This window comes from Falco punctatus (genome assembly GCF_963210335.1).
Source record: "Falco punctatus genome assembly, chromosome: 14".
Taxonomy (NCBI): Eukaryota; Metazoa; Chordata; class Aves; order Falconiformes; family Falconidae; genus Falco; species Falco punctatus.
Genome location: NC_137594.1, coordinates 22,824,465 through 22,848,678, shown reverse-complemented (window position 1 = coordinate 22,848,678; position 24,214 = coordinate 22,824,465). Strand labels below are relative to the sequence as shown.

The following is a 24,214-nucleotide window of genomic DNA, read 5'->3' as shown; positions in this document are numbered from 1 at the left end:
GAACAAACTGCACAGCTTTTGCTGGGCCACGTTTTGCCCTCAGCTTCCCACTGTAAAGCTGAACTCATTCTGGGAAAGTCAACAGATCTCCCCTGGGTTCCCGCTATTGTAGTCGAGATGAAAAATTGGTCCCTTAATACAGTGGTGAGGAGAACATGAGTTGTGCTTTGATTTAGCTTACACGTGCCCTGGTGTGCAAGGTGTATTTCACAGGTGGGGTTTGTCAGCAGAGTTTTGTTACTGGGAAAGGCAGTGGTGCACACGTGGAGCAGCAGCAGAAGGAAGGCAAAACGCTCCCTTTCCTTAGCATTGAAGGAGAAGGGCAGGACACCACGTGTGGCTTGTGGCTTCTGGGAGTGCTGAAGTATTTGATGCTGCTCTTCTCCTCTACCAGGTCACCCTGTGTTCCAACACGGTGAGGCGATACGAGCTGGCGCTGGTGCTGGACGTGGATGGTGTTGGCCAGGAGGTGTTGGCGCTGCCTCTCACAGCCAGGTACCGGCGCTTTCCTTGCAGCTGGCCACCTTTCCCCACGTAGCCAGGCCCAGCACGCTGCCTGGCGTGTGGTGTGCTGGCTGCCGCCCCAAAGGAGAAATGGTGCTTCATGAGCTGGTTCTGCCCAGCTCGCTGTGAGCACAGCCGTGCTTTGCCAGCGGCCGTGTTGAGAAGCACCTGTGCTCCCTGCTCAGGCCATGCCCTTCTTGTTCTGTTTTGAAGGCAACAGTGCTTATATTCCTTGTTGGCCTGTTTTCTGGGACTTGAGGAGTAACGAATCTGCAAAGGGCTGCCCCTGCTTCTCCCTGCAAGCGGTGGGCTTGTGCTGGGTTGGCCCAAAATGCAGCATTTGTTTGGAAGGCGGCGAGCAGCCTGCTGAAAGCTGGGGTCTGGCTCGGTTAATGAAGGCGTGTGCAAATGGGAAAGGGGCTTACGGCAGGACTGGTGGGGGGAAACTAAAGGGGAAACTTGTCCTTGGTGTGGCAGGTGAGCTCAGCTTTCTCAGGTTCTTTTGAGCATGAACGTTCCCAGACTTAAGCCAAAAGCTGCTCTTGCTGCAGCCACGTTCAGTCCTGTTGCGCTGCAGCGGGTGCCAGTTTAATGATGAGAGGGACGCAGTTCGCTGGTGCTGTTCCCTCTCCCAGGCGGTCAGCCAGGCGGTGCCTGGGCTGCAATTTTGTAAAACGAGTGGGAATGGGAAGAGTCAGTGTGTGGGCTGGTGGGGGGAGGACCCAGGCAGCTGCAGGAGCTGGGAGAGGCTGGTCACCCAGTGCGAGAGGCAGGCGGTGCTGGTGCCCTCCATCACGGGGGCAAGCGGCTGAGGTTTCAGGCAGGGCGAGAGCGGTACGGGAGAGGGGGGAGTTGCTTTTACTGAGATGCTGGAGTCTTGTTTTCCTTGAGCTTTGGGGAGTGCTGGTCCTCAGCGGGAAGGCTCCCGCAGAGCTCGTGCCTTGCTGGGACTGTGGGAGGGTCCTTGCTGGCCTCCTGGGGCAAAGGAGGGGCAAAGCTTGATGAGAGAGCACTGGGGCAGGGCACTGGGCAGCCTCTGCCACGGGAGTCTCGGGGTCTGCCCCTCCTTTACAAGAGGCTGTTGAGAAAAAAGAAGCTAGAGGTGAGTGATTGCTGTAGAGGTAGAAAATGTCTATCTGGCAGAGACAAATGCCTTGTGTCTATTTCATGCTGTTTGGGGAGTGAACAACTTCTACATTCTCTCAGTGTCTCTAATTCCCTTTGGTCATCTCTTCACCCAGATGTGTCGTTCCTCCGCTGCATGTGCTCAGCCCTGTTCTGAGGTTCGGACGGTGCTTTCTGAAATTCCCTTACGAGCAGACGCTGACCCTTGTGAATGACAGCGATCTTCCAGGCTGCTATGGAGTCCTTCCTCAGGTCTGGCATCGCGTTCGCCTCCTGCCCTCCAACGTCGTTATCGAGGGGTTTATTAGGAAAAAAGGGGGTTTGGAGAAGACCTTGCTGTTTAGTGTTCAAACCTAAAGTTTTGCAGAGAACGGGAAGCTACCTGAATATGAACTTCAGGAGCGGTTTGAACTCTTCAGGAAGCATTTTTGGTTCTAGTCTTTGGGGTGCTTTCGTGCAGGAGAACTTTGAGGGTTGTGAAAAGCGGCTGCAAGGAGGCCACCAGCACCGGAGTGGGTGTTTGTGGGTGCAGCAGCTTTTGGACCCTGTGAGGATGCTACTTAGGCCCATATAAATCTTGCACCTTGTGTTGGGCTTTTCTGCTTTCTCCTAGGGATTTTAAAAAATGTGGGTGAATTTCCATTGTAGTAGATGTTAAGGAGCTTGAAGTTTCCTCAGATTCTGAGGTTCTGTCAAATTCTGACAATTGTTGTCCTTGATTCTGTCCCTTGTAGGAGCACAAGGAGGATGCTGCTCTGTGGTACTCCAGCCCTGTGCCGTGTGGGATTATCCAACCTCACAGCTCGGTGGAGATCCCGTTTACGCTGGAAGCCCAGGCGATAGGAAGGCAGGACACTACTGCTAGTGTCTCAGTGTTTGGGAATGAAAGATCCGCGCTGGTGAGTGCTAGGCGAGATGCGTGCCTTTGTGTGACTCCTCTTGGTGGGGCATAAAGTGTACTGGGGTTCTGCCAGGGAAAGGGAGAAGGTCATAATATGTGGCTGGTGTGGACAAGGAAAGAAGGGGTTCATGGCATAAGTAGCAGCTAATGCCTAGAGAAGGGTGGTGTCCTCTTAGGAGGAAATCTGAGTGTCTGAGATGGTGTTTAATTATGGACGTGTGAGGTGGGATAACAAGCCCAGCCTGAAACCCAGAACAATTTGTGGGTCTCTTGCTCTCCTGCCATTATTAGATGAGCAGCAACTGCTGCTTCATTAGAACTTTTGTTCAGGAGCACCCGGGGACATTGCTGCATGCCGCTAAAGCAAGGGCGGTGTAGGACACCATGCTGAAATGATGATTTCTGTAAAGCTGGATTTAAGCTTTCGTGAAAGTCAGGTCCATCCCGCCTGAGAAATATCCATCGTATCTCTTTGCCAAAAGCCCCAGCCAAAGACGCATGAGACTCCACACTGCTTGCATCTGGAGCACAGACTGTTGGTTGTTCTTTTTTTCTCCCTACCAAGCTAGGAAAGGGGTGAGGCGAAGCATTCCTGGACTAAAGCCTCCTACAAGACGTTGGCATTCAGGCATGTACAGCAGCAACAACAAAGTGTAGGCAAGAGAATGTTGTATGTGGTGTCCTGGCTTCCACTGGCTGAAACAGAGAACAAATTTAGTTAATAATTTAATTTTAAAATCCTTTTAATTTAAAAGGATATTAACTTTTGAAACAGCTGTTTTAAAATGTCTGGTCCTCTCTCTGAGCACTGAAGGGGATATCAGAGGATTCCTGAGAACCTGAAGCTTTCTGTAACGGAAAGGAAGGCTGACATTTTGAAAGCAAATGCAGGGATATAACCTTTTTATAAAATGAATTGAAACGATGATGCCAAATCCCCTGTATGCCACTGATCATCTCAACCCAGGCTGCTGGGGATGCGCATGTAAACCAGTCAACAGCAAGGCCAGGCAATGCAGGCTTTGCAGGGAAGTCTCACGTTTGACAAAACAGTTGCTCGCAGATAGAAGGCATGCTTCCCTGGAAGAGGAGGGTTTCTCCCCACTGGAATAGCCAGTTGTTTAACTGTCACCTGGTTTTTGAGCTGCAGGTCCCTTGAAAAGCTTTTACCCTTGGGCTAACAATTTATAAATTGGAAGTTGACCTTACCGTAATCTTTTCTATTTGGACGTGAACGTGTCGATGTTTTGCCCAAAGGGCGAGCATTTCAGCTGGAGAATCATAGCTGTCCCTAAAGAAAGGACTAGATGTGCTGCATTTTCTATAGGTCTGTCTTCTGGTTGCAGTGCAGTTCCAGCAGTTCCCTGGTAGCTGACGCACCCAAAGCTTTCTGGGCTGGCAGAAGAGCTGGCTGTCTTGTTACATGTCCTGCGCTGGTGGCAGATCCTACCTGTACGGCTGCAAGTCTGACCTTGGGAATCGCTGCAGCGTGTTCCAATAGAACTTCAAAGCTCGTTCGTGCCTTAGGCTGGGGTGCCCAGTGTCGATGCCTGGTCTTTACCACCGTTTCAGGCGGAACGTGGTACAGATCTTTCATCCAGGTTGTGCAGAGTCCCTCCACGGCTCTGTTGTCGGGTATTTTGTTTGCAGGTGACCGTGTGCCAGCTCCAGTCTGGTGTGTATCATCTGCATGAAGGAGCTGGTAAATCCCAGCCCTGGCGTTACTGGTGGCAAGGCAGCCTCGTGTGCCGCGGGCAGGGGGTTTGGCAGCTGGCTGCTGTCGGAACAAGCGGGCACTCGAGCACAGCTGTCCGCCAGGGTCAGATGCTCTTCATTCCTAAGTGATCAAATGTGACATGACCTACCTGTTGACAGAGCCAGCGGTGCTGGGGGGGGCGTGGGGGGGTGGCTGGTGGCTGTGTCTGTAGCTGTGGCAATACTGCCGATGGCAGAGCTGCCATCTCTTCTTGCTGCCTTTCCCTGTGCCATGTTGCCTGTAATGCTGTTGCATGGCATTTTTCTTGTCCCTTTTAAGAACCCTGTAGATGAAGGGGTTGGGGTTTTTGAAGCCCTCTCCTTGGTGGTGAGGGTGCGTGGTGTTAGTACACAGTCTGACAGAAGCCAGCTCACCTGGGCATCCTCCAGATCTTGTTCTGCTCATCCCCAAAGGGCTCTGCCCTGCCTTTGCTGCTGCTGTCCTGCTGTCACCGGGGAGCTGAGCTGGCTGGCGAGGCGCAGCTCTTCCCTGCAGCTCCTCCTTCCTGGGGGCTTTGGGCAGCATCACCCAGACATGCATCATCGTGCCTGGCTTCAGTTCCTTATTTTTGAGGCCCCAGCCTTGGTAGGTGATTTTTTTGGCGCTTAGTTTCAGGCAGCAGTGCCCTGTCAAGGGATGAGCATTTCTGGATGCTGCTGCTTCTGGCTGAGTTGGGCTGGTGATTCTGACAGCTGTCAATACCACTTCCTTGAGCCAGACATCGTTAAAGGTTTTACACAGTGGAGGCTGGTTTCTTTTTTGGTTAAATTGTACTCTCCAGTGAATCATACGATGTCTGGTCAGCGTTGGGAGTTCTATGCATTCAGATCCTGTTGAAGTGTTGAGGTGTTTGGAACCAGTGAAATCCACAGCAAGACTGGACAAATTCTCATTGTTTTTAATGATGTGGGAAGGTGGTTTAGCAAAGGGATCTGTGTTCCTCCTCCAGTAGTCTGTGCCAGTTCTGCAAGGAGAAAGCTTTTTGGGTCTGACTGTCAAGAGAAAAAACACCGCTTCAATGATGTAATGAATAATTAATGCCTGTTATTCATGTCATACCGGGAATACACCTAAGCACACAACAGAGGCAAGTAACTTGCACGATCTCTGCTCTGAAGAGCCTGCTTTGCTTCTGGCTTGTGCTGGTTTTCAGAGGTGCATTTTTGGGAATGTCAAAGAAGTAACTGTCCAAGTGTCGCTGTGCAGCAGCAGTGGTCAGGGAGGTTTGGGGCTCGGCTGAGCAGCAGAAGGAGCGGGAGCAGGCACAAGGCAGAGAAAGGAGAGCTAACTGTGGAGGAGGTCTGGAAAGGAAAGCGTGGGACCCAGGGTTTCTCTGTCCCCTGAGAACGGGAGCTTGTGGCTTTCAGATGGGATCGCTCCCGAGCCTGCACTTGCCCCAGGCCTTCTGTTTCAGCCTTGCAACACTGAAAACTTCCAACAGCCGTACTTATCGCCCCGTTGAGGAGGACCCTTAGAGCTGTCTCGTATTTTTTAACTTCCCCTGCTTTTCTTTTTTCTTTCCTACCTGCTTCCTGGAGCAGAATGTCTGTTTAGTGAGTATTGGAGAAGGACCGGTTGTCTACGTGCATCCGAGGGAGATAAATTTTGGTAGTATTGAAGTTCTACAAGATGCGTCCAAAAGTCTCCACCTCTCCAATCAGGCTGTCATCCCTGCATCCTTCTGTGTAGAGATGGTAAGTATCTGTGGGGCTGTTTCCCAATGAAAATTGACTGGTCTGTAGCAGCCTGTGGCTTGATTTTTACATGCAACGTTTCCGTATTGCTGTCTCGGAGAGAAAGCAAGATATTCCATCCCAACGCAGCGAGAGGAGCCTGGCTCTGGGGGCAGTTTTAGCTGGGGCACCCCTCAGTAAAGTAGACAGCTTGCATAGACGTTTGTGCAGAAATGAGTCTGGATCATCTTTACAAGTTTTCCTTTTGTTTTCTGGAGGGTATTTAATGGAGAGTCGTGCCTTTGGAGCTCTGAGATCAAGAGGCCCCTGTGGCCCTTTGCTCCTGGAAGGGCATGGATTTTCCTGATGCTTTCCCCATTAGGTCTGTGTTTGCTTTGTGTCAGACTGCTGTTTGTGACAGAGTCTGGGGTGTGAAGTTTGTCCTCAGCCTGCTTGTGGCGAGGTGGGTTTCACACCTGCTGGGGGTCCAACCAGCTGTGGTGTTGCACAATCATAGAATGGTAAGGGTTGTGTAGCTACAGTCTGTGGGCTCCGTCGCGTTGCAGAGCATCTCCGGGGGCCAGCCGCAGGGAAAGGCTGTTTAACTGATGGAGGCTGCAGCTGACAAGCTGCGGTTGGGTCGCTGCCCTGGCAGGGGGGGCAGGGCTGGTGCAGCCAGGGAGGGCTCCGTGCGGAGGCTGGGTGGGATGTGCCGCTCACTGGAGGTGGGATCTGTGAGGGGCTTAAAAACAGGGTCGGGGGGAGGTTTGTTCTGCTCCACGCTAGGTGGGTGGGATTTGTGGAGCTGGTTCACCCAGGCCTGGCTCTGTGGGCTTGGCTGGGTCTGCGGGTAAAGCATCAGGCAGCGTGCGAGAGGCCAGGCTCAGCCCCCTGGGCCAAGGAGGAGGGGGACGAATTTCCTCCTTGCTGCTTTTCCAGCTGTTTGGGGGACAACGGTAACCTCCAAGTGGGGGAGGGATTCCCAGGGCAGCTTTCTTTGAATCCACCATGAAAACCCGCTTGCCATCTGTGGCGAGAGCAAGCCACCAGGGATGGCTGGTACTGGTGTTGAAATGATGGGTTTGCATGCCTGTCGCAGGCAGTGACCCGCAGAGCTGTTGGGGTCCTGCTGCCCCGGTGCAATGCCTTCCCTCCTCCCCGGGCAGCTCGCGGTGTCGCCGGGGGGCTTGCAGGGTACATCTGCCCCTCCGTTGCCTCAGGGCCCTAACCCATGGGACTGGGCAATAAAGCCTGTCGTGCTTCACCGCCATCCCTGCCAATCCTGGGGCTGATCGATCACTAGAGCAGTAATACGCGGCGGCTCAGGGACGGTTTCTTTCCCTGCAATAAAGACGGGCTCTGCTTGAGCAGTGGCTTGGACCAGATGATCTCCAGAGGTCTCACCAGCCCCAGCTGCTCTGTGACTCTGTGTGTGTGTGGTGATCCCCCCTGCTGACTCCACGGGGCCGAGTTCCCCCATGGTGAGCATCTCTGCTTTTCAGGGCAGCTGCTGCTCTCATGGAGACGTGCCAGGAGGCAGGTCCTGGGAACCTGCTCCATCAGCCGCTTCACCAAGGGCTCTTCAGCCAGACTCCGGGCACGGTGCTGCTGAGGCTGCCTGATGGGAGCAGCGCGGGCGTGGGCGAGATGTGCCCGAGCTGCGCCCTGGCCCTCAGCAGCTGCCTGCTCTGCTGCTCTTTTGCTGCCCCAGTTGAAGTTTTGCCCTTGGCTGCCTTACGCTGCCTGGCAGCTCCTTGATGGGAAGCAGAGGGGACTGAATAATTGTGGAGATAAAGCCTGGGATGCAGTCGGGTGTCAGGGTGGCGTGCACATGTCCATCTGAGAGCGGAGCAGGCTGGGCTGTGCCTTAGCCCAGCTGATGGGTGACACAGGCATCCTTCATTCCCCCGTGTCCCTGAACCCAAGCCTTGTGTCCTCTAAAGCGCCAAAGCCGCTGCTCTGATTCCTGCTTGGAGGTTGCTGCAGGGTGGTGAGCCGTCATTTCCCTGTCTCCCATTTGTTGGCCAGTCTGCAAACGGTGGCTGTGAGGCTCAGAGGTCATGGTCTCCACTTGAAAGAGCGAGTTATTGGCTGAAATTTTCACAGGAGCATTGCATCGGGAACGTTATGCGCACTGACCGGCAGCTTGACAAACTGAATGAGGTTAACTGAAGGGGCAGCAACAGGGCAAACAAAAGGCTGGTGTCTTGTTTGAAACAGAAAAGGAAAATGCTGTAATGCAGATGGCCGTGCTGCCACCTCGATGGTACTCTTAACCGTCGAGTGAAAATTGCTCTTCCTGTTAAGGCAAGCTTGCTGCTCGCTTTGGGGGAGACAAGATCATTACCTGAGCAAGCCAGGATGATTTGTGGTGAACTTCACTTTGGGATAGTGACTTCAGGAATTACTTGCAGTTCCCCTCAGGCACCAGCTTCCCTGTACCCCTCTCCTCTCTGCTGGGTGAGTTGTGTCTGTTCTGTTCTCAGTTGCAGGGAGCAGCAGGGAGCATCTCTGCCACCAGAAGAAAATAAATAAAAACCCGCCAAATCTGTGTGTTGAGATGGGGCTTTTTGGGTGGGAAGAGGGGTGTAGGGACTGCATACCTGCGTCCTCGGTTGGCTTATCCCTGCTTGCCAGGGTGTCTGCAGATCTGCGACCCTTGGGACCAGTGTGTCGTCCTGTGCTCACCCAGCGAATCCTGTGTCTGTCGGGTGTGCTTTTCCCTGTCAGATTGCTTTCCCAGCTGCCAGGCAGCCCAGCCTGCTAGGGAATCCTCTGGATCCAGCGAGGGGGGGATTTGTGTCTGTCTTGGGTAAAAATGACTGGAGGAATGGGTCAACATGAAGGAGCTGTTGCAGCTTAGCTGGGGGCTGATGTAACCTGCTGACAAAAGTGGCTGTTTCTCCTCCTTGCTCCGCTGTCATCTTCTTTTCCTGCCTCCCAAAGTGTCTGATATTTGCCATATTGACAAGTGCCAAAGGCTTGTTATGGACTGATGGAAGTGTTTGCTCTCCCTGCAGAAAGGAAAAAGCATCGTTCTTAGATCATTTCCTACTTGTTCTTTGTCATGCTGTCTTCTCGGGGATCTTTTGTGTGGCTGCTAAGGTTGACATCTCTTGGCATCACAGAAGGCGGCTGCGTATCACGTCTCTGTGATCAGGAAAGAAAAGACAGGCCTAGGGTGTAATTTTTCTTAATCAGTGGCAGCTTTCTTCTGCCTGCATAACCCCCGTGCTGGGTCTGTTATGTGCTACCGCAGGGTGGCAAATGGTTTCCCAGTGCCTTGTAATGAGGAGGAGACAGAAAACCTTCCTTGGGGTTTCCTCTACTCATGACAGTCGTAATGCGGGGCCCTGTCTCCTTCAGCCTGAGCTCCCTGATCCAGAGCCCTGTGCTCCAGGTGAAGCTCGCTGCTGCCTGGTTTCCAGCAGTGCTTGTACAGCCAGCTGGGTTGTCTTCAGGAGGGTGCCTGGTGGCTCAGTGCAGATCCCCTTCGGCGTTCCCGGGGATGAGCTGCTGCCACATTCAACTGGAGCTGACCTTGCAGAATAGACCAAGTTTTGTTTGTTTGGTGTTTTTTTTTTTAAAAAAAAGCTGTACCTGGTTATCTTGTCACTGGGATTCGCTGTGGATAACTCCATGGATTTTTCAGGCAGTGTATAAAGGCTGTTGGTCAGGTGTGGTGTAAGCAAGGGCAGAACACACAGTTCCCATACTCTCTGCTCCCCTGTAGTGCAGGATTTGTTTCATTTACTAATTTCATTGCTTATTCCCTCAAGCTTTTGATGACATTGCTTTTATTAATGAAATGGCCATATGGAAAGATCGCAAAACACGGAGATAAACTTCCAAACGGTGCCGATGCTGCTTTAGTGACTCTGTTTCTGGGTCTGGCTGACGGGCGATTCTGTTGCTCTCTGAGCAAATCGTGCAGGTTGCGGGCAGTGAAGGCTTTGAAGAGCACATCAGCATTGTCTGCAGTTCTCCCCAGCTGCTCTGGCTGAAGTCGGAGCAGACTTCAATCAGCAAGAGGGTGGTTTTCAAATCTACTGTAAATTACTCCCCCCCACCACCACCACCACCCCCCCCCGCCCCCAAAGCAGCTGAATAATTAGCCAGCCTGTCGGTGTTTGCTCATAGTGAGACAGAGGCAGACAGTGCTGTGCCCTTCTCATGATATCTGCAGTGCTATTTAGAAATTAGGGTTAAATTAACTTTCCAGGGTACGGGCAGCACTAGCCCTGCGTATGTGGCCTCTTCCAAGGTGAGCAGAAGTTTTGAAGATGGATAGGCTTAACTCTTTCCTGAGCTGTCCCACCAGAGCATCATGGTGCTCCAAAAGCTCACCTTTAGAATGAAACCCGTGGTTTGGCTTTAAAGGCTGTGTTTTGCTTATACGGCAGTACCAGTTTGTGCATTTCCACCCAGTTTGGTTTTGCCAGAGCTGGAGGGAGCCCTTTGTTGTAGCTGACAGTGCCTGGAAACACACAGCATCAGTTGTGAACAGGGCTCGTGGCCAGGAGCGTCCAGTCTCATGCTGGTGAGGGGTTGTACCAAAAGCCGAGGAAGGTAGAAGGCTGTGTCCCTCCCAGTGTCACTCAGGCTTAGGTCCAGGGCACGTGGGCCTTAAAAAGGGGAGCAAAGGTTTGGAGGAGACCTTGGAAAAGGTGCCTGAAACCTGGCCTCAGGGAAGAGTTTGGATTTTATGGCATCCGGTATCTTCTATGGGTTCATGGTCTTTCAAAATTGCTGTGTTTCAGTAATGGAAGAAATTGTTATTCTGCTCTTCTAGGAAAAGGGAACTTGTCACGTTGTGCTGCATCCGCTGGCCAACAGGGTTCAAGAAGGGTAGAAGTCTTCAAGGCAGTTACGCTGCTACAGGCCAGAGTGACTCAGCTGAGCTCTCTTCCCAAGGGAAAAGCAGGAGGATTTTGGTTGTTCAATCCTGTGCTTGGCAGCAGCTGGCCAAGCCGTGGCCGTGTCCTGGCTGGAGAGCCCCGATGTGCAGAGTGGTGGCACTGGTCTCCCCAGCCCAGCGGGGAGGGCAGATGGGACCTGGAGGGCTGAGCAATGGCCAGGGGACACAAATGGAGACAAGCTTCATTGGCTCACTCAGCAGCTGCTGTTAGCTGAAGCAAGTGTGACAAATTGGGCTCCGTTGTTGGTGGCAGTGAGTGCCACACTTTAATTCTTTTCTTTTCTTTTTTTTTTTTTTTTTTCACTGGCTTTAGAGGCTTTGCCTGGATTTCACAAAACATCTCCTTGCTGGTGCTCTGGGGCAGAGGCTCAAGCAAAGCAGTCCCCCTGATTTTGCCGAGGAGATGCTGGTGCCGAGGTGCCAGGAGGAGGCTGGTGGCTGGTGGGAGCATCCGGCCAGCCTTGTGCTCTGATCCCCACCCTGTGGGCCTTAGGGTGCTTCTGGGCTCTTTCTGCCACTGGCCGTTTGTGCGGGTGAGGAGTCACTCTGCTATGAAGAGCACAGGCTCCCGCCCCTTAGGACAGCTAAAGCCCCTGGGACAAGGCTCCGTGCGCAGCTGATGTGGCGGGGGGTTATTTCCCCTTCGTGCGTGACCCCCGCCGGGGGCGGTGGATCCGCCTGACGAGGTGTGAGTGCTCTCTCGCCAGAGCTATGGCTTGGTAAAGTACAGCTGCATTTTTCATGTTGAGTTCTGCTGCTTCTCTCACTCGTGCAAGGCCGGAATGACCAGATGACTTCAATTAACGGGCTCGAAGTAACTTGCAGAGGGCAGCGTGGTGGCTCCTCAGCCATCCCTTGGGGCAGCCATCCAGCCGTCCATCTCTGATGCGCGCTGATGCCCGCTAGAAGCAAACGTTGGCAGCTCTTATTCCCAATGAAATCTGTCCCAGGAGAAGTTAACGATCTCAGCGCTGAGCTTCTCGAAGCGGTTGATGCCAGCCCTTGCCTGGCGCTCTGACTCTGGCGTCCAGTGGTACAAGCTCCTGCAGGGACAGAAATAGCCGCTGTCTTTGTCTGCCCAGCACGTGCAGCTATTGCATCGTGTTCTGGAGCATTCAAGCCTAAGCGAGGAGCAGGGATCTTGTCAGAAGTTAGATTTTGGCCTTCAGAGCAGGGGGATGGATGATTTTAGCGTGTTCCCAAGGGATTTCTTGTCTCTGGGACACAGCCTGGACCGGTGTAGGCAGAGGCTGACCTAAAAACCTGAGCGGAGCTGGTCCGGCAGAGCCTTTTGGTCCTGGCAGGTCTCCTGTTCAGTGGTGCACTGTGCTGCCCCTGGGACCCACACCAGATGCTAACGGAAAGGATGAGGACGCGATGCAAATCGTGCTCCTCTGGAGCGGCTGTTGGCCTGGCAGGGCACGGTGGGTCTGCGCTGGGTCACCCCGGGACACTGCGAGTCTGGCTCCATCGAGACAGCCTGTCATTGTTCCTCAGTAATAGTTCCTTGGGTACAATTTACTGCCGGCTTGTTGCCAAGCTGTGATAAATGAGCTTTGTCAGATAGCAGACTTGCAGATTCACCTCTGGAGCAGCGCTATCGGGTCTCCTTTTCAAGCAAGCTACCCTGTGTCAGCGTGAATCGGAGGAGAAGTTGTACATTAACGTCAGTGAAAACCTGACGCCCACTGGCTCGTGTGAATGAGCTGGCTGGGTAGCCCTTGGCTGGCGGCAGCGCAGCCGATGCCTCCGAGGCCAGCGACCAGCTGCAGGGACCACAGGGGAGGGTTGGTGGGAATCCTCCGTGGTCAGTGAGGCCCCAGTGTTTACCCTGTGGCAGCCACCTGCCTCCATCCCAGTCTCATCTTGCTTTTTTAAAAATTTTTTTCAAGACTCTTTTTTTTGAAGCCCTAGAGGACAAATTAAATGGAGCTGAGTGTATAAATGTTGCTGGTGCCCGGAATCGTTTTGATGCCTTTGGCACACTCTGTTACGGGATGCAGGCATGCAGCCCTGACCTGCTCTACATGGAGGGCACAGCCAGCCTAAGGAGTTAGCGTAGCTGGAGCACCTACGCTTGCTGCTGGGACCCTGAATGCTCAGCAAGTTATCGCTTCCCTGGCCTCCAGCTAGCCTTCACCTTGTCAGCAGAGGTCATTTTGGGGTGTTATTTTAAATGTTTCTGTGACTTCAAAGTGCTGCTTGGTTTTCTGCTGCTCTTCTCCCTTGGGCTGGCTGGTGTCCTGTTAGAGCTCAGAGCTGCCAGCCTGACGGACGGAAACTCGAGCTAACTTCACCTGGATCGAGCACTTGCTTTTATCATGTCAGGCCTCTGAGCACACCGTTGTTTTCTATTTAAATAAAAAAAAAAAAAAAAAAGGAAAGTAATCGTCTTCTCGACAATACTGTAGAGTTTTGGATGAGTGGTGCCTGTCATCCTAAACACAGCGCTGAACTGTGATGCATGTAGCACCGATGCTGTGACGGACACTTGAAAGCCACGTGTCTGCATCCCAGTGCATTTCCTGCTGGCCCGGGAGCACTGCGTGCATTTCTCTTCTGCGAGCTTGCTCCTTGTGAATGTGGCTTTAGGTGGGCTGGAGGGGTCCAGCACCTCTGTTGCCCCATCCGTAGAGGGAGGCCCGTGAGGACCCAGAGGAAGAGAGTGCTTGGGAAACCCAGGCCGTGCCCACAGGGCACATGTCTTGTGGTTTTCTTTCTGCTTCTTGTTTCGCTGCCCTGCTATAAACACTTAGGGCTGACTTTGCCAAAGCAGAGGGCCTTGGGGCACCTCACTGCAGATGATGATCCGTGGGAACAGAGGGCTGCAGCCCTTGAGGGGCTGTTGAGAAGCCTGACTCTTGGGAAAGAAGACTTTGGGGTTTTATCAACCGCTTTTGCAAAGTTATTCTTTGGGGTCTCAGCAGTATCCCCCAGCCGTGTGGCTGCTGCGGGGGGACTGGAGCAGTCCTGGCTTCCTCTGGCCTGGAGCCTTTACGGCAGAGCCGGCCGCCATTGTCGGGAAGCCAGGAGATATCAAGTGGCTTCCCTGGGTGTGCCCTCCAAGAGGGAGGCTGGAGGGACAATAGCATTCTCCTGAGGGTGAGCATCCCTTGGGTCAGACAGAGCTGGGTTAACAAAGTGAGTCTGTTAAGGGAGGGTAAAATAGAGGTTGTATGAGCTCCTGCACGGGTGCTGTTTCCAGGCACTGTAGCTCCGAGTTGGGGAAAGGAAGCCTTCATGGTTTTTACCCTCATGTCTTTAATCCTTTTTCTGCATCCCGCAGGAGACCAGGGTCCATGGTTTCCATCCTGAGTTACCGTTTGGCTCATCTTACAGGCTGGCAAACGCTCGCGCTGGAGGATTGAACCCAGTAAAGGAGTGATCCCCCCCGAGAGCGAGGTGTCTGTGGCCATCATAGCAAACTTGGACGACACCGAGAGATTCGAGGATGAGGTGAAGGTGTCCATAGAGAACAGCCACACCTACGTCATCCCTGTCCAGGCTGTCGGCACGGGCACAACGATTGTCACCGACAAACCCATTGCTCCGGAGCTCAACTTGGGCCTCCGCTTCAGGTAGGGATCTCTCGGCTCCCGCTTCCCACGTGGGCTCGGCAAGGAGCTTTGCTGTAGTCCTTCAGGCTAGTTGTTCTTCAGTGCTCGAGGTCCTGGCTCTGCTTCACCGAAGCCACAGGAACTCCTTTAGGAGTGTTTTATGGCCGTTTGAAAGTTGTTAGATACCCTCAGAAGCCACCAAAATGGAAACCAGTTGCTAGATTGTCCCTGACTTGTCTTTAGTTGGAATGTATTTATTTCCTTACTTTATCAAAGAACGAGCTGGAGGAAAACAGCAGGTCCCAGAAGCCTCCTGCTGGAAAATGCTACATTACAAGTATAAACATATTTCTGTTTGCAATAACGTTGCTTACCTTTCCAGTCACTATGGATTATTCTCTCGCAAGAGCAGAAAACCTTGGTGGTAGCTTGTTAGCAGCTCCTCGACTGAATTAATGGTGCTGGTTTATTTCCCTTCTGCCTGGGAGTCCTGGAGGAGCTGCAGTTTCTTTGCCCTGTATCATCCATCAGTCTGCTCGTCTTCCCCGGTTCCCCTGCTGGGCCGCTCTTTATTAGAGGCGCTCGCTCTTCCCTCGTTTCCCCTGCCCGCGTTCCTTGCGGTCGGCCAGCACTGCGGCGGCAGCCCGAGGCAGAAGCGAGCGAGGGTGCCTGCAGGAGCAGCTCTGAACGGGAGAAGAGGAGAAGTTGGCTGAGGTTGGGTGGGATAAATTGCATGTGCTACCTGAAAGAGCTTAGCTCGGAAGGGGGGATTCGTGGATCCTAGTGCGTGTGTCTGAAACTGGCTACATTCTTACAAATGGGAGAAAAATAAGCCTTTTCAAAGCGCTGTTGCTGTCGGAGTCCTCTTGGGACGAGAATAATACTCTTCTCCAAGTGCCTGTTCCTTTTGCTGGCTGCAAAGAGGCTCCACAGTGCTCCGATACCTAAATTTTGGGCTAGAAAGAGCAGGTTGATGCTGCCTTAAGCATTTAGGCTAGATTAATGGGGGTGGGGTGGGGTGTTGGCGTGTGTTAAATATGCACCCACAAGCCCCCCAGGTAAGCAGGGACGTTACAGGGAGATTGGCACTTGGCCAGTGTGTCCTGTGCTCTGTGCAGCCACAGATGGGCTGCACAGTGGAGGGGAGAGCGTGGGTGGGATTGGTGTCATCGTCCTCTGCCCCCCTTCGTGTCTTTGCCCGCAAGCTAGTTGGGAGCCACCGTTGGCAGCGGGTGCAGAGCTGCCACCAGGTGAGCTGGGGGGACCCCGGTGACATCCCAGATGAGGTGGGCTTTCCCAGAGCCACAAATCAGGCACCTACCCAGAGCTTCCCCCAACCTTCATCTGCCGCTGTCCACAACAGAAAACCGGTTCATACTAAGCCTTGTACACATCATTTGTAAAGTGTGTTTCAAAGACTCGTTTGTTCTAATCTGTCACTTCTGTGTTGGTGTTTAGCTGCTTGTGGCAGACGTGCATTTTGCAAGCCACGTGTTCTGTACCTTTCAAAAACCCCATAATTGTTGTAGGAACAATTCATTTCCTGGTGGTGCTCAGATTTATAGAGGGTAGAATAATTATTCCACACTGGCCTGCAGTTAGTGTTTCTTTACATAACGGAACCAATTTCCATTGAATATTTGTTTTGGTCTGTATCTAGCTGTAGTGATCAATCTCTTGTTGTCACTCCATTCCCTCAGCAGGTAGACCTGGTCTTGCTGCTGTGTTTGTCTCGGGGGAAGCGTTGTCACAGTGCATTTACCTTCCGAAGACACAAAACCAGCTGCCCTGTTCAGCTGATGCGTTGGGGGCAGGGAGAGTTGGATGCTCCCTAAGAGGTGGGGGGATGAGGGGGGTTAAGATGGGCCCTGGCGGTGGGATAACTGGTGCCCAGATCTCCAGATGAGTCTCTGCACCCTGCCAGCTCCCCAGTAGCATCTTCAGAGGAAGCCACCTGAGGCAGCAGCTCCCCAGGAGCAGGTGAAATGGCAGCAGAGCTGCTCGTCCACCCACCTGCAGCCAGGTCAGACCAGCTTCGTGCCTGGTGCAGGGAGACCTGCAGGACGCACCTTGGGAAAACCCTCTGAGTGCTGAGCACCAAAGGGTGATGCTCTGCTCACGAGTACCTGAGGTGATGGATCTTTGCGAAGCTTTTCCTTGCTGTACACAAACTGACCAGCTGCTGGCTGCTGAACTTAGGGCCAGCCGGGGTCTGGCTTTGGCTGAAGCTTCGAGCTAGGTCAGCCTTTTCAGAGGTGGTTTTATTGCTGAGCGTGCGGTCAGATAACGCCATTGGGGTGCTGAAACTGGGTGACCGCTGGGAAATAACAGCTCCCATAATGTTTTCCGTCTCTGCTTCTCTTCTAGCTTTGATCCCTGCTGTTACCGTTTCAAGATGACAAACAGAGGACGACGCACCCACCAGCTGTGTTGGTCAACAGAAGGCTTCCCCATGTTCAGCCATCGTGACCGTCTCCGTGCCGTCAGTAACACCAAGGGCACAGATTCCTTCCAGAGCCCCAAACCTGCCTGCCCTGTGTTTAAGCTTCGACCGCTGAGGACAGAGCTGATGCCGGGCAAGACTGTGGAGATGGTGCTGGAAGGCTCCTCCAGCACTCCCCAGGTGAGGTGCCCCACGAGGGCTGCGCCCTCCCCACCAGGTCACCTCCGCTGGGGCTTCTTCCGACCCCTTGACATTTGCCTTGGGAAGAGGAGCAAGCGCTTTCCAGAAACTGTTTTAATGCCACAAGTTACCATGGCAGCACCGGCTGCTTTCCTTGCTGGCCACCATCAGTGTTTCCATAGTCACCATAAACCCAGCTCGCTGGTACCAAAATGCTGGCTGAAGGGAATGTTGCTGCTTCAGAAGCAGAGGGCAGGTTACAGGGTGTCGTGTGCTGAGGCAGAAAGGAAGGGCGGAGAAAATAAGTTACGCTTAGGCTAGGAGCAGAGGCTGTAAATAAATGAAAACATGTGAGGTCATAGATCTGGTGAAAAGAGTGAGTTAAAAAAACCCAACCACCAAACCTGTGAAGAGAGGGAGAGTCTGAGAGCAGCATCATTTTTCCTCTGCAGACAAACACGGGCAGAGGCTTGTCTAGCACTGAGTCCTGGAGGAGAAAAACATTGCGTGCCAGCCCTGATGGTCAGAGTGACGTTCATCCACGTGGGAAAGTGTTCCCAGGGACCGTTATAATTGACAGCTTGACTTGTTGTCGGTATTTCCATACCAGCTCGCCCCAGACTCTCAGCCAGCCTTGGTGTCCCAAGGGCAGCCGGGTCTGGCAGCATCCTTGGGTGGCAGCTCAGCAGGGTCACGGGGTGTTCTCCCCCCCAGGCCCTTCTTTCCAGGCCAGGGGAAATCCCACTCTGCAGAGGAGCTGCCAGCTAACCCTGGTGTACATTCCTTGGCTCTGGGACCGCTGGGCCCAGGTGTTTAAGCAAATGTGGAATGAATCTTCATGAAGCTCCTGCTGTTCCTAATGATCTGAAAGGTGCTTGCAAGGGTTGCCTCAGTGGCAGCTTGCAGAAGGCTTGATCGCTCACCTAGCTGAGTGCCCTCATAAATAGGATGCAGCATAACAAGAGGAGGGGGCTATTGAGGAGAGCAGTGGCTGTAAGTTGCGGCAGGAATAGGGTCCGTGGTTGGGTGGCTAGCAACTGCAGCGTGTTTTGTGGATGCCCTGCCAGCACCTGCTTGGGTGACGCGTGACTCTTGCATGCAGGTGGTGAAGGAGCGGCTGCTGTGTCACGCCGTGGTGGGGAGCAAGGCGGGGAAGGCACAGATAATGCAGATGGACATCACATGCGAGTTTGTTGATCCCGTTTTGCAAGTGTCTACCAGAGAAATCACATTCCGGGTGGAGAAGGTAAGTCTCAGGATTGCATCCTGGCATTGAAGAGCGTGGCTGATGGCCGAAAGCCTGCAGGGTGTGCGTGCCTGTTAAACAGCGGGGGGACGGGGATGGTTAAACAGCTCCCCCAAGTCCACGGGGCTTCGGCTATCGATTCGAGCCAGAGCAAGCTTTGGCTGTTACCACGAGATGGTTCTACCGCCGAGATGGTGATTTTGCTGCCCTGGGGTCGGGGACAGTCACAGCTCTGCCCTTCTCGAGGTGGAGGCAGGATGGAGCTGCTGCGCCAAGGGCACAGGTGAGGCAGTGGGACCCGCGAGCGCAGCGTGGCCGTTGCACAGCCGCCTTGTGCGCTGGGGCTGCCGGGGGGAGAGCCGATCGCTGCAGCTGAGCGATGCTAAACCCCTCCTCGCCCTTCCTGAGGTGCTTTGTGAAGTAAGTGAGGATGTTCTTAGCGATGAGACGGTTTTCGGACTTCAGCGAAGTAACGCTGAGATTGCAGCTGCTGCGCTGAGGGGGGATCGTAGCCACTTGTAGAGAGACACGTGTTTGTGTACTCAAGATGGAGGGAGGTTTTTGAGGCTCCTCCAAGGCATGGGGATGTCTGAACACTGATCCTGTAGGGAAGCTGAGAAAAACGGAGCTTCCTGCCAATTCCTCAGGCTGGTGAAGGGAAACTCATCTTTTGTCTCTCCCTGCCTTCCCTGCTCTTGGCATGGATGCTGGCTCTTTGCATTTCCCTCAGCCTCACCTCCTTCAAAGGACCTGCAGTCATCCCTCAGCTGCAGTGATGACAACACCGATGCAAAACAGGAGCCCTTTAGTCTCTGGGTCCTGACTCCTCCATCATCTTTTCCTCTCCCACACGGTGTCTGAAACAGAGAAGATGGTTCATTATTTAGTTTCTGTATTTTCAGGCCTCTCCTCTGGTTCCCAGGCTTCCAGAGAAGCACAAAGTCCTGTGAGCGGGCGGTTCACACTTAATGAGAAGCTTTTCAGCTGTTCCTGATGTCTGCCTGTGTTCTGCTTGATGCCCTGTGCTCTGGTTTATCGAGTGCTATGACGCTGCAGCTGTTGGATATCGATACAGCCAGAACTAGTTTCCCAACTGCTGCCTAGTTGACGTGAACCCTGCAGGAAGGCCAGAGCGATGCATGAACAGGAAGAAATAGCTTAGGCTGAGCTGAACTGTGAGGCTACAGACACTTTGTCACTGGAGCAGGGACAGCAGCACACACGTTGCAACCAGACCGTTGAGGTTTCTAGCTGGCTGTTTGTGCGTGTAAATGTTCCAAGCTCACCTTAGGCTACTGCAGGCTCTCTGCTCCAGGCCAAATCCTGCTTGCTTTTCTCTTCTGACTAGCATCCCTGCTTTTATGAGGCTCCTGGAGCCACTAAGGCTGTACGAAATTACTGGGGGTGAAAATCGTCTTGTGCCATTCTGCCCAAGAGAGGGTAAACTGGAGACAAGCGCTCTGGGTTCGCTTTCTGCTTTTGACCTTGGTCAAGCAGCTGCCTCCTCTCAAGGTGCTGTTCCCTCGTCTGTATGTGAGACTGTTTCCCTGCCCCCTGGGGGTTGCTGTGGTTTCTAAACGTGAAAAGCACCTGACGTTCTGAAAGAAAAACCTTGTAGAAGGGTAGAAACTAGTACAGACAGTGAATAAGAGACGTGTGCAATTTTGGGGTTGAAAACTTTGAAATGTGTTGGAAGGGAAGGGAGGTGCGTGGCCACTCCAGGTTGTTTTTTTCTTGTCTCCTCTTTCTGTAGCTACCCAGTGACGTCCTCAGCCTACAGCACAAGCCTCTTTCTTTAAAAAACATGTCCTCCCTGCCGCTGAGCATCGTCCTGGCCTTAGATCAACCCTTCCAAGTCTGTGATGCGGCCCAGCAGCCCCTCCCCACAGATGTCCAGGTGAGCAGGACCTTCCCGCGGTGGGCTTTGAGGAGGAGGGATGTGGCGGTGCGTTCCTGTTGGGAAGTCCTCTGGCAGTGTCTTCTGTAGAGTCAGCAGTGGCCTGGCCCCAACTCAATCAGATTTGAAGTGAGCTGCTGGAAGAAACAAAAATACCCGAGTTGGGAAGATACTTCGTGGCTCAAAGCCATGAGGAGAAGGGAGCAGGCACCTAGGGCTGGGCAAGCCATGGAGTAAAGGTATCTCCTGGGACTTGCAGCAGCCGTCCTCAGCCAACCTCAAGAGCAGCTTGCTCTCTGTGAGGGCAGCTCTGCCTTTGGGAGGGCTGAGGATGGTCCTCCCACTGGCACCTGGCACCTGCCCTGTCGGTGGTGGAAGGTGCTGGACGTGGGCTGTGCTGGACACGTGCTGGTGGAGGTGCGGGCACCGTTCCTGTGCCGTGCCGGTGACTGGCCCCTGCGAGGCTGAGGCTGCCGTGCCGGTGCACTTGTGCTGTTGAGGATAAAGGAGTTTCTCTGGAGTCAGGGCAGCAGCCCTGGCTTGCCGGAGTGCTGGTTCGGCTGTGTGTTTAGCACAGAGCCTCTGTGGGTCCAGAATTCAGTAGGACAATATTTATTTCCCCCTGGTATTGATGCAAAGCACAGAAACGTGAGCCTGCAATAGTCTGAGGAGAGCGTGGTGCTTGCAGTCAGGCACTCGCTGTAAAGAACGTGCAGGGTGGGCTGAGAAGCCCACGCTGAGGTCATGCTTTAACACATTGACATGTTCCACGCTATCCAGCCTTGGACTTCATTACGCTGGTGTTTGATCTTTTTAATCTCCTTGCAGCCAATGAAGCTGGAGGTAGGGGAGGAACGTCATTTCTTCATCAGATTTAACCCTGCTCACGAGGAGCATCTGAATAGCTGGGTGGCAGAGAAGGCTCTGAAGATACAGCTGCTCGAGCATCCTCGCAAGGAGCAGGTCACTGTTCGGGGAGAAGTCTTCTTCCCAAATCTCCAGTTCCAGACCATGGCCGTGGACTTTGGCTGCATCTTGAATGACACTGAGGTGGAGCGTTACGTTGAGATGACCAACTGCAGCCCGCTTCTCGTGCAGTACCACTGGTCGTTCCTGACGGGCGGCCACGCGAGCCAGCTGAGGTATGTGCACCGTTGCCCTCTCCTTGAAGCTCTTCTTCCTAGTGTCCTGTCTGTACCTGGCGAAGACCCAGGCTGTTTGCCTGGGATCTGGCAAACTGCTTTCAACTCTCCCTGGTGGGAATAACACCTGCCAGCCGTGGTCAGGCTAGATGCTCAGGGAACAGGTGATCTCCACCAGTTTGGCGCTGGGGGGGAGACCATGTTCTCCAGCCGAGCTGGGGCTGTATGACACTACTAACGCTTTTTGCTTAGCCCATACCCTGGAGTCCTGCTGTGCCTCTGGAGCTACAAAGCCACGCTTAGGCAGGTGGACGGTAACATCACCGGTTTTCCATCCCTGCCGACCCTGTACGTTGTCATTTCATCCTAAGAGCCTACATAGGTGCTGCCACCAGAAGGACCTGCTGCTGCCCCGGTCCCTTGCTGCTGCTTTGCTGTAGCCCCTGTACTGGTTCCCCGGGAAGGAAAGCTGCTGTGGAGAGCTGTGCTCGCAGACCCTGGTGGCCTGAGGCAAACACCACCCTGGAGAAGGGAGTTTTTGTCTGTTAGCTGTTTTGTGAATGCGATGTGCAGTTGATTCAGCGTTTTTCACCAAAACGGCAGGTTCTGCTGGGGCTGTAGGTCCAGCTGCAGGTGTCTGTGGGAGCACTTGTCTGAGCATCCTTGGGAGGCAGGACATCCAGCCCTGGTCAGTGGTTTCCAAGCCCAAGAGCACTCTTGCAGTGGTGCTGCAGCACATCTATAAACACATTTCTAGCAGTTCCTCCCGCTGTGGCCTCTCTGCGTAGTACAGAAGCCTAGTCTGGGCGGTTTTAATGACAGTAGCAACTGGTTTTTCCATAATGCCCTGGGAAACCAAGCCAAGTTAACCACTGCATATTGAAGTGCTGCTATTGCAAATAACAGAGATCATAAATAAACAGTTTTGTTTAGGGAGTTGGAATTTGGCTTAGAGGAGACTGGGCACTGGCATTAGCCATGGCGGTGAGGAGGGCTTGGGGGAGAAGCTGTGGACACTGGGGTAGCCCGTTCACAGCGGGGTCTTACCAGGTAACGGCCAGTCTGGTGTGGCCCTTCATGCGCGGCGCCTTCAAGAATGGACCCTAAAATGCAGGGGAAAGTCTGAAAAAGCAGGTGCAAAGGAAGTGGACAGGGAAAGAGTAACAGGGCTGTAAGCTTTGCTCGGAAGCCCCTGTCATCTCCTGGTAAATTAGATTAGGGTTTAATTACAAGCTAAGGGAAAAATCCAACGTTGATGATAGAGCAATGCATATATTTTATGATAACAGAGAAACAAGCACATTGGAGCGAAGCCTGTGTGGAATTAATTTCCTCTGGGGCCACTTATTGGCCAGTTGCCTGTTTGTATCGACTCTTTTTTTTTTTTTGAACCAATTTAGGGTTTTGGAAATGTGACTGCTGAATCAGTTTTCAGCTTTTAATTCCCCCATCTCCACTTAAATTGGCTTTGCTGGACCTGAGCCTGCAGGTTCTTCTGGCAGATGCTGAGTCACCCAGCTCTGAGTTGGTAGCAGCTGAGGGTCCTGAGCATCTGGCAGGATAGCAGCCCCTGCTCCAGAGGGTTTGGCATAGCCCCTTTGCTGGCTCGTTGGTGCTGTGGACGTTAGGACAGCTCCCTTTTCTGCTCTGCATGTTAATTAAGCAGTAATGTGCTCGCTCTGGGTCCCTCGACAGACACCATGTGATTCTCCATGTCAGGGCTGGAAATGAAGATGGTCTCCAGGCTGTTAACACCTCAAATTGCTCATTAAGAGCCCAGCAGAAGGGCAGCATGTCAGATATTATTTCTGGTCTACATTAAGCACTGTTGCTATTCTAAATTATCAGATCAAACTAACTCGGTCTGACATCGAGGGAATCAAACATCAGGTCTCATGAAGGTGAGATCGATAGAATTGAAGCGTCCACACATCTGACCTTGCTGGAGCTGATCGCCAGAGACTCCCAGCATCAATCAGACACACACATTTATTTTGGCCAGGAGAGAAAAATGTTGTTTCTCTGCCTGGACAAGACTATTTGTGCTTAAAGTGGGTTTGTTTTTTTTTCTTCTAATTGTTCAACCCATTTTTTCCTCCTTACTCTTTAGTCACTGCTGCTACTTTGAGCAATCATATCAGCAACACAGTCCAGCCACTGCTGTGCAGTTAGTCATTTCCAGGGCGCGCACAGTGACAGTTGGAGGTGTCGGATCTCACTGCAGTGATGTTGCTTCTATGTCTTTGCGCTGCCTGGTCTGAATGTCAACGGGTGGTTCAGTAAATGCACAAATCAGCTCAGCAGAGGAATTTATCCTAGCAAAGAAATAGTCATCGAGGCATTGGGGCAAAATGCAGTTTCGTCTTTGCTCTTGGCGAGGGCAGACCATCACCACCACCTTCCCCAGCTGCTGGCCAGGTGGCCCAGCTCAAGCCCCGTGTTCCCACAGGGTGCACTGGGCAGGTTTTGGGTTTACTTCTGTATCACATTGTTCTGTTTTCAGTTGCAAACACCCTTGAGCTGTCTTGCTTGTTCCAAAGTCCCTTTTCAATCTGCATCTGTTGGCCTGCAGGACAAATCAAAGTGCATCGTCAGGGTCCATAAGCCTGTTTAGATGCCTCAGGGGCACGTGGTCTCTGGTGCTTTGCCCTGTGACAGAGCTCGGGCTTTGTTGGGGGGCTTGTTTTCCCCCGGTACTTCGGCTGTGCCTAAGGGATGCACCAGCGTGTGGTCCCTGGGGGCCTGGGCAAGGATGTTGGGCGTGTGGGTGCCACGCACCAGGGCAGCAGCCTCAGCGCTGTTAAAACTCCTGCATTTAATGCAAAGGGGTGGTGGCTCCTGGCACGTGTCCTTGGTGCTGGCAGGACCTGCG

The 24,214-nt window shown here is 53.1% G+C and overlaps 1 protein-coding gene across 1 annotated transcript in view; it reads left to right on the top strand.

Annotated features, from left to right (window-relative positions):
* Window positions 1–24,214, top strand: part of LOC308072974 (hydrocephalus-inducing protein homolog) — a 135,533-nt gene that overhangs the window by 72,723 nt on the left and 38,596 nt on the right. The window contains exons 17-25 of the mRNA XM_080410617.1: window positions 395–495; window positions 1,746–1,881; window positions 2,364–2,528; window positions 5,828–5,980; window positions 14,217–14,455; window positions 16,802–17,057; window positions 18,160–18,303; window positions 20,057–20,200; window positions 21,029–21,342. Of these exons, the coding sequence (XP_080266743.1) occupies window positions 395–495; window positions 1,746–1,881; window positions 2,364–2,528; window positions 5,828–5,980; window positions 14,217–14,455; window positions 16,802–17,057; window positions 18,160–18,303; window positions 20,057–20,200; window positions 21,029–21,342 (1,652 nt within the window). The remainder of the gene's footprint in view (window positions 1–394; window positions 496–1,745; window positions 1,882–2,363; window positions 2,529–5,827; window positions 5,981–14,216; window positions 14,456–16,801; window positions 17,058–18,159; window positions 18,304–20,056; window positions 20,201–21,028; window positions 21,343–24,214) is intronic.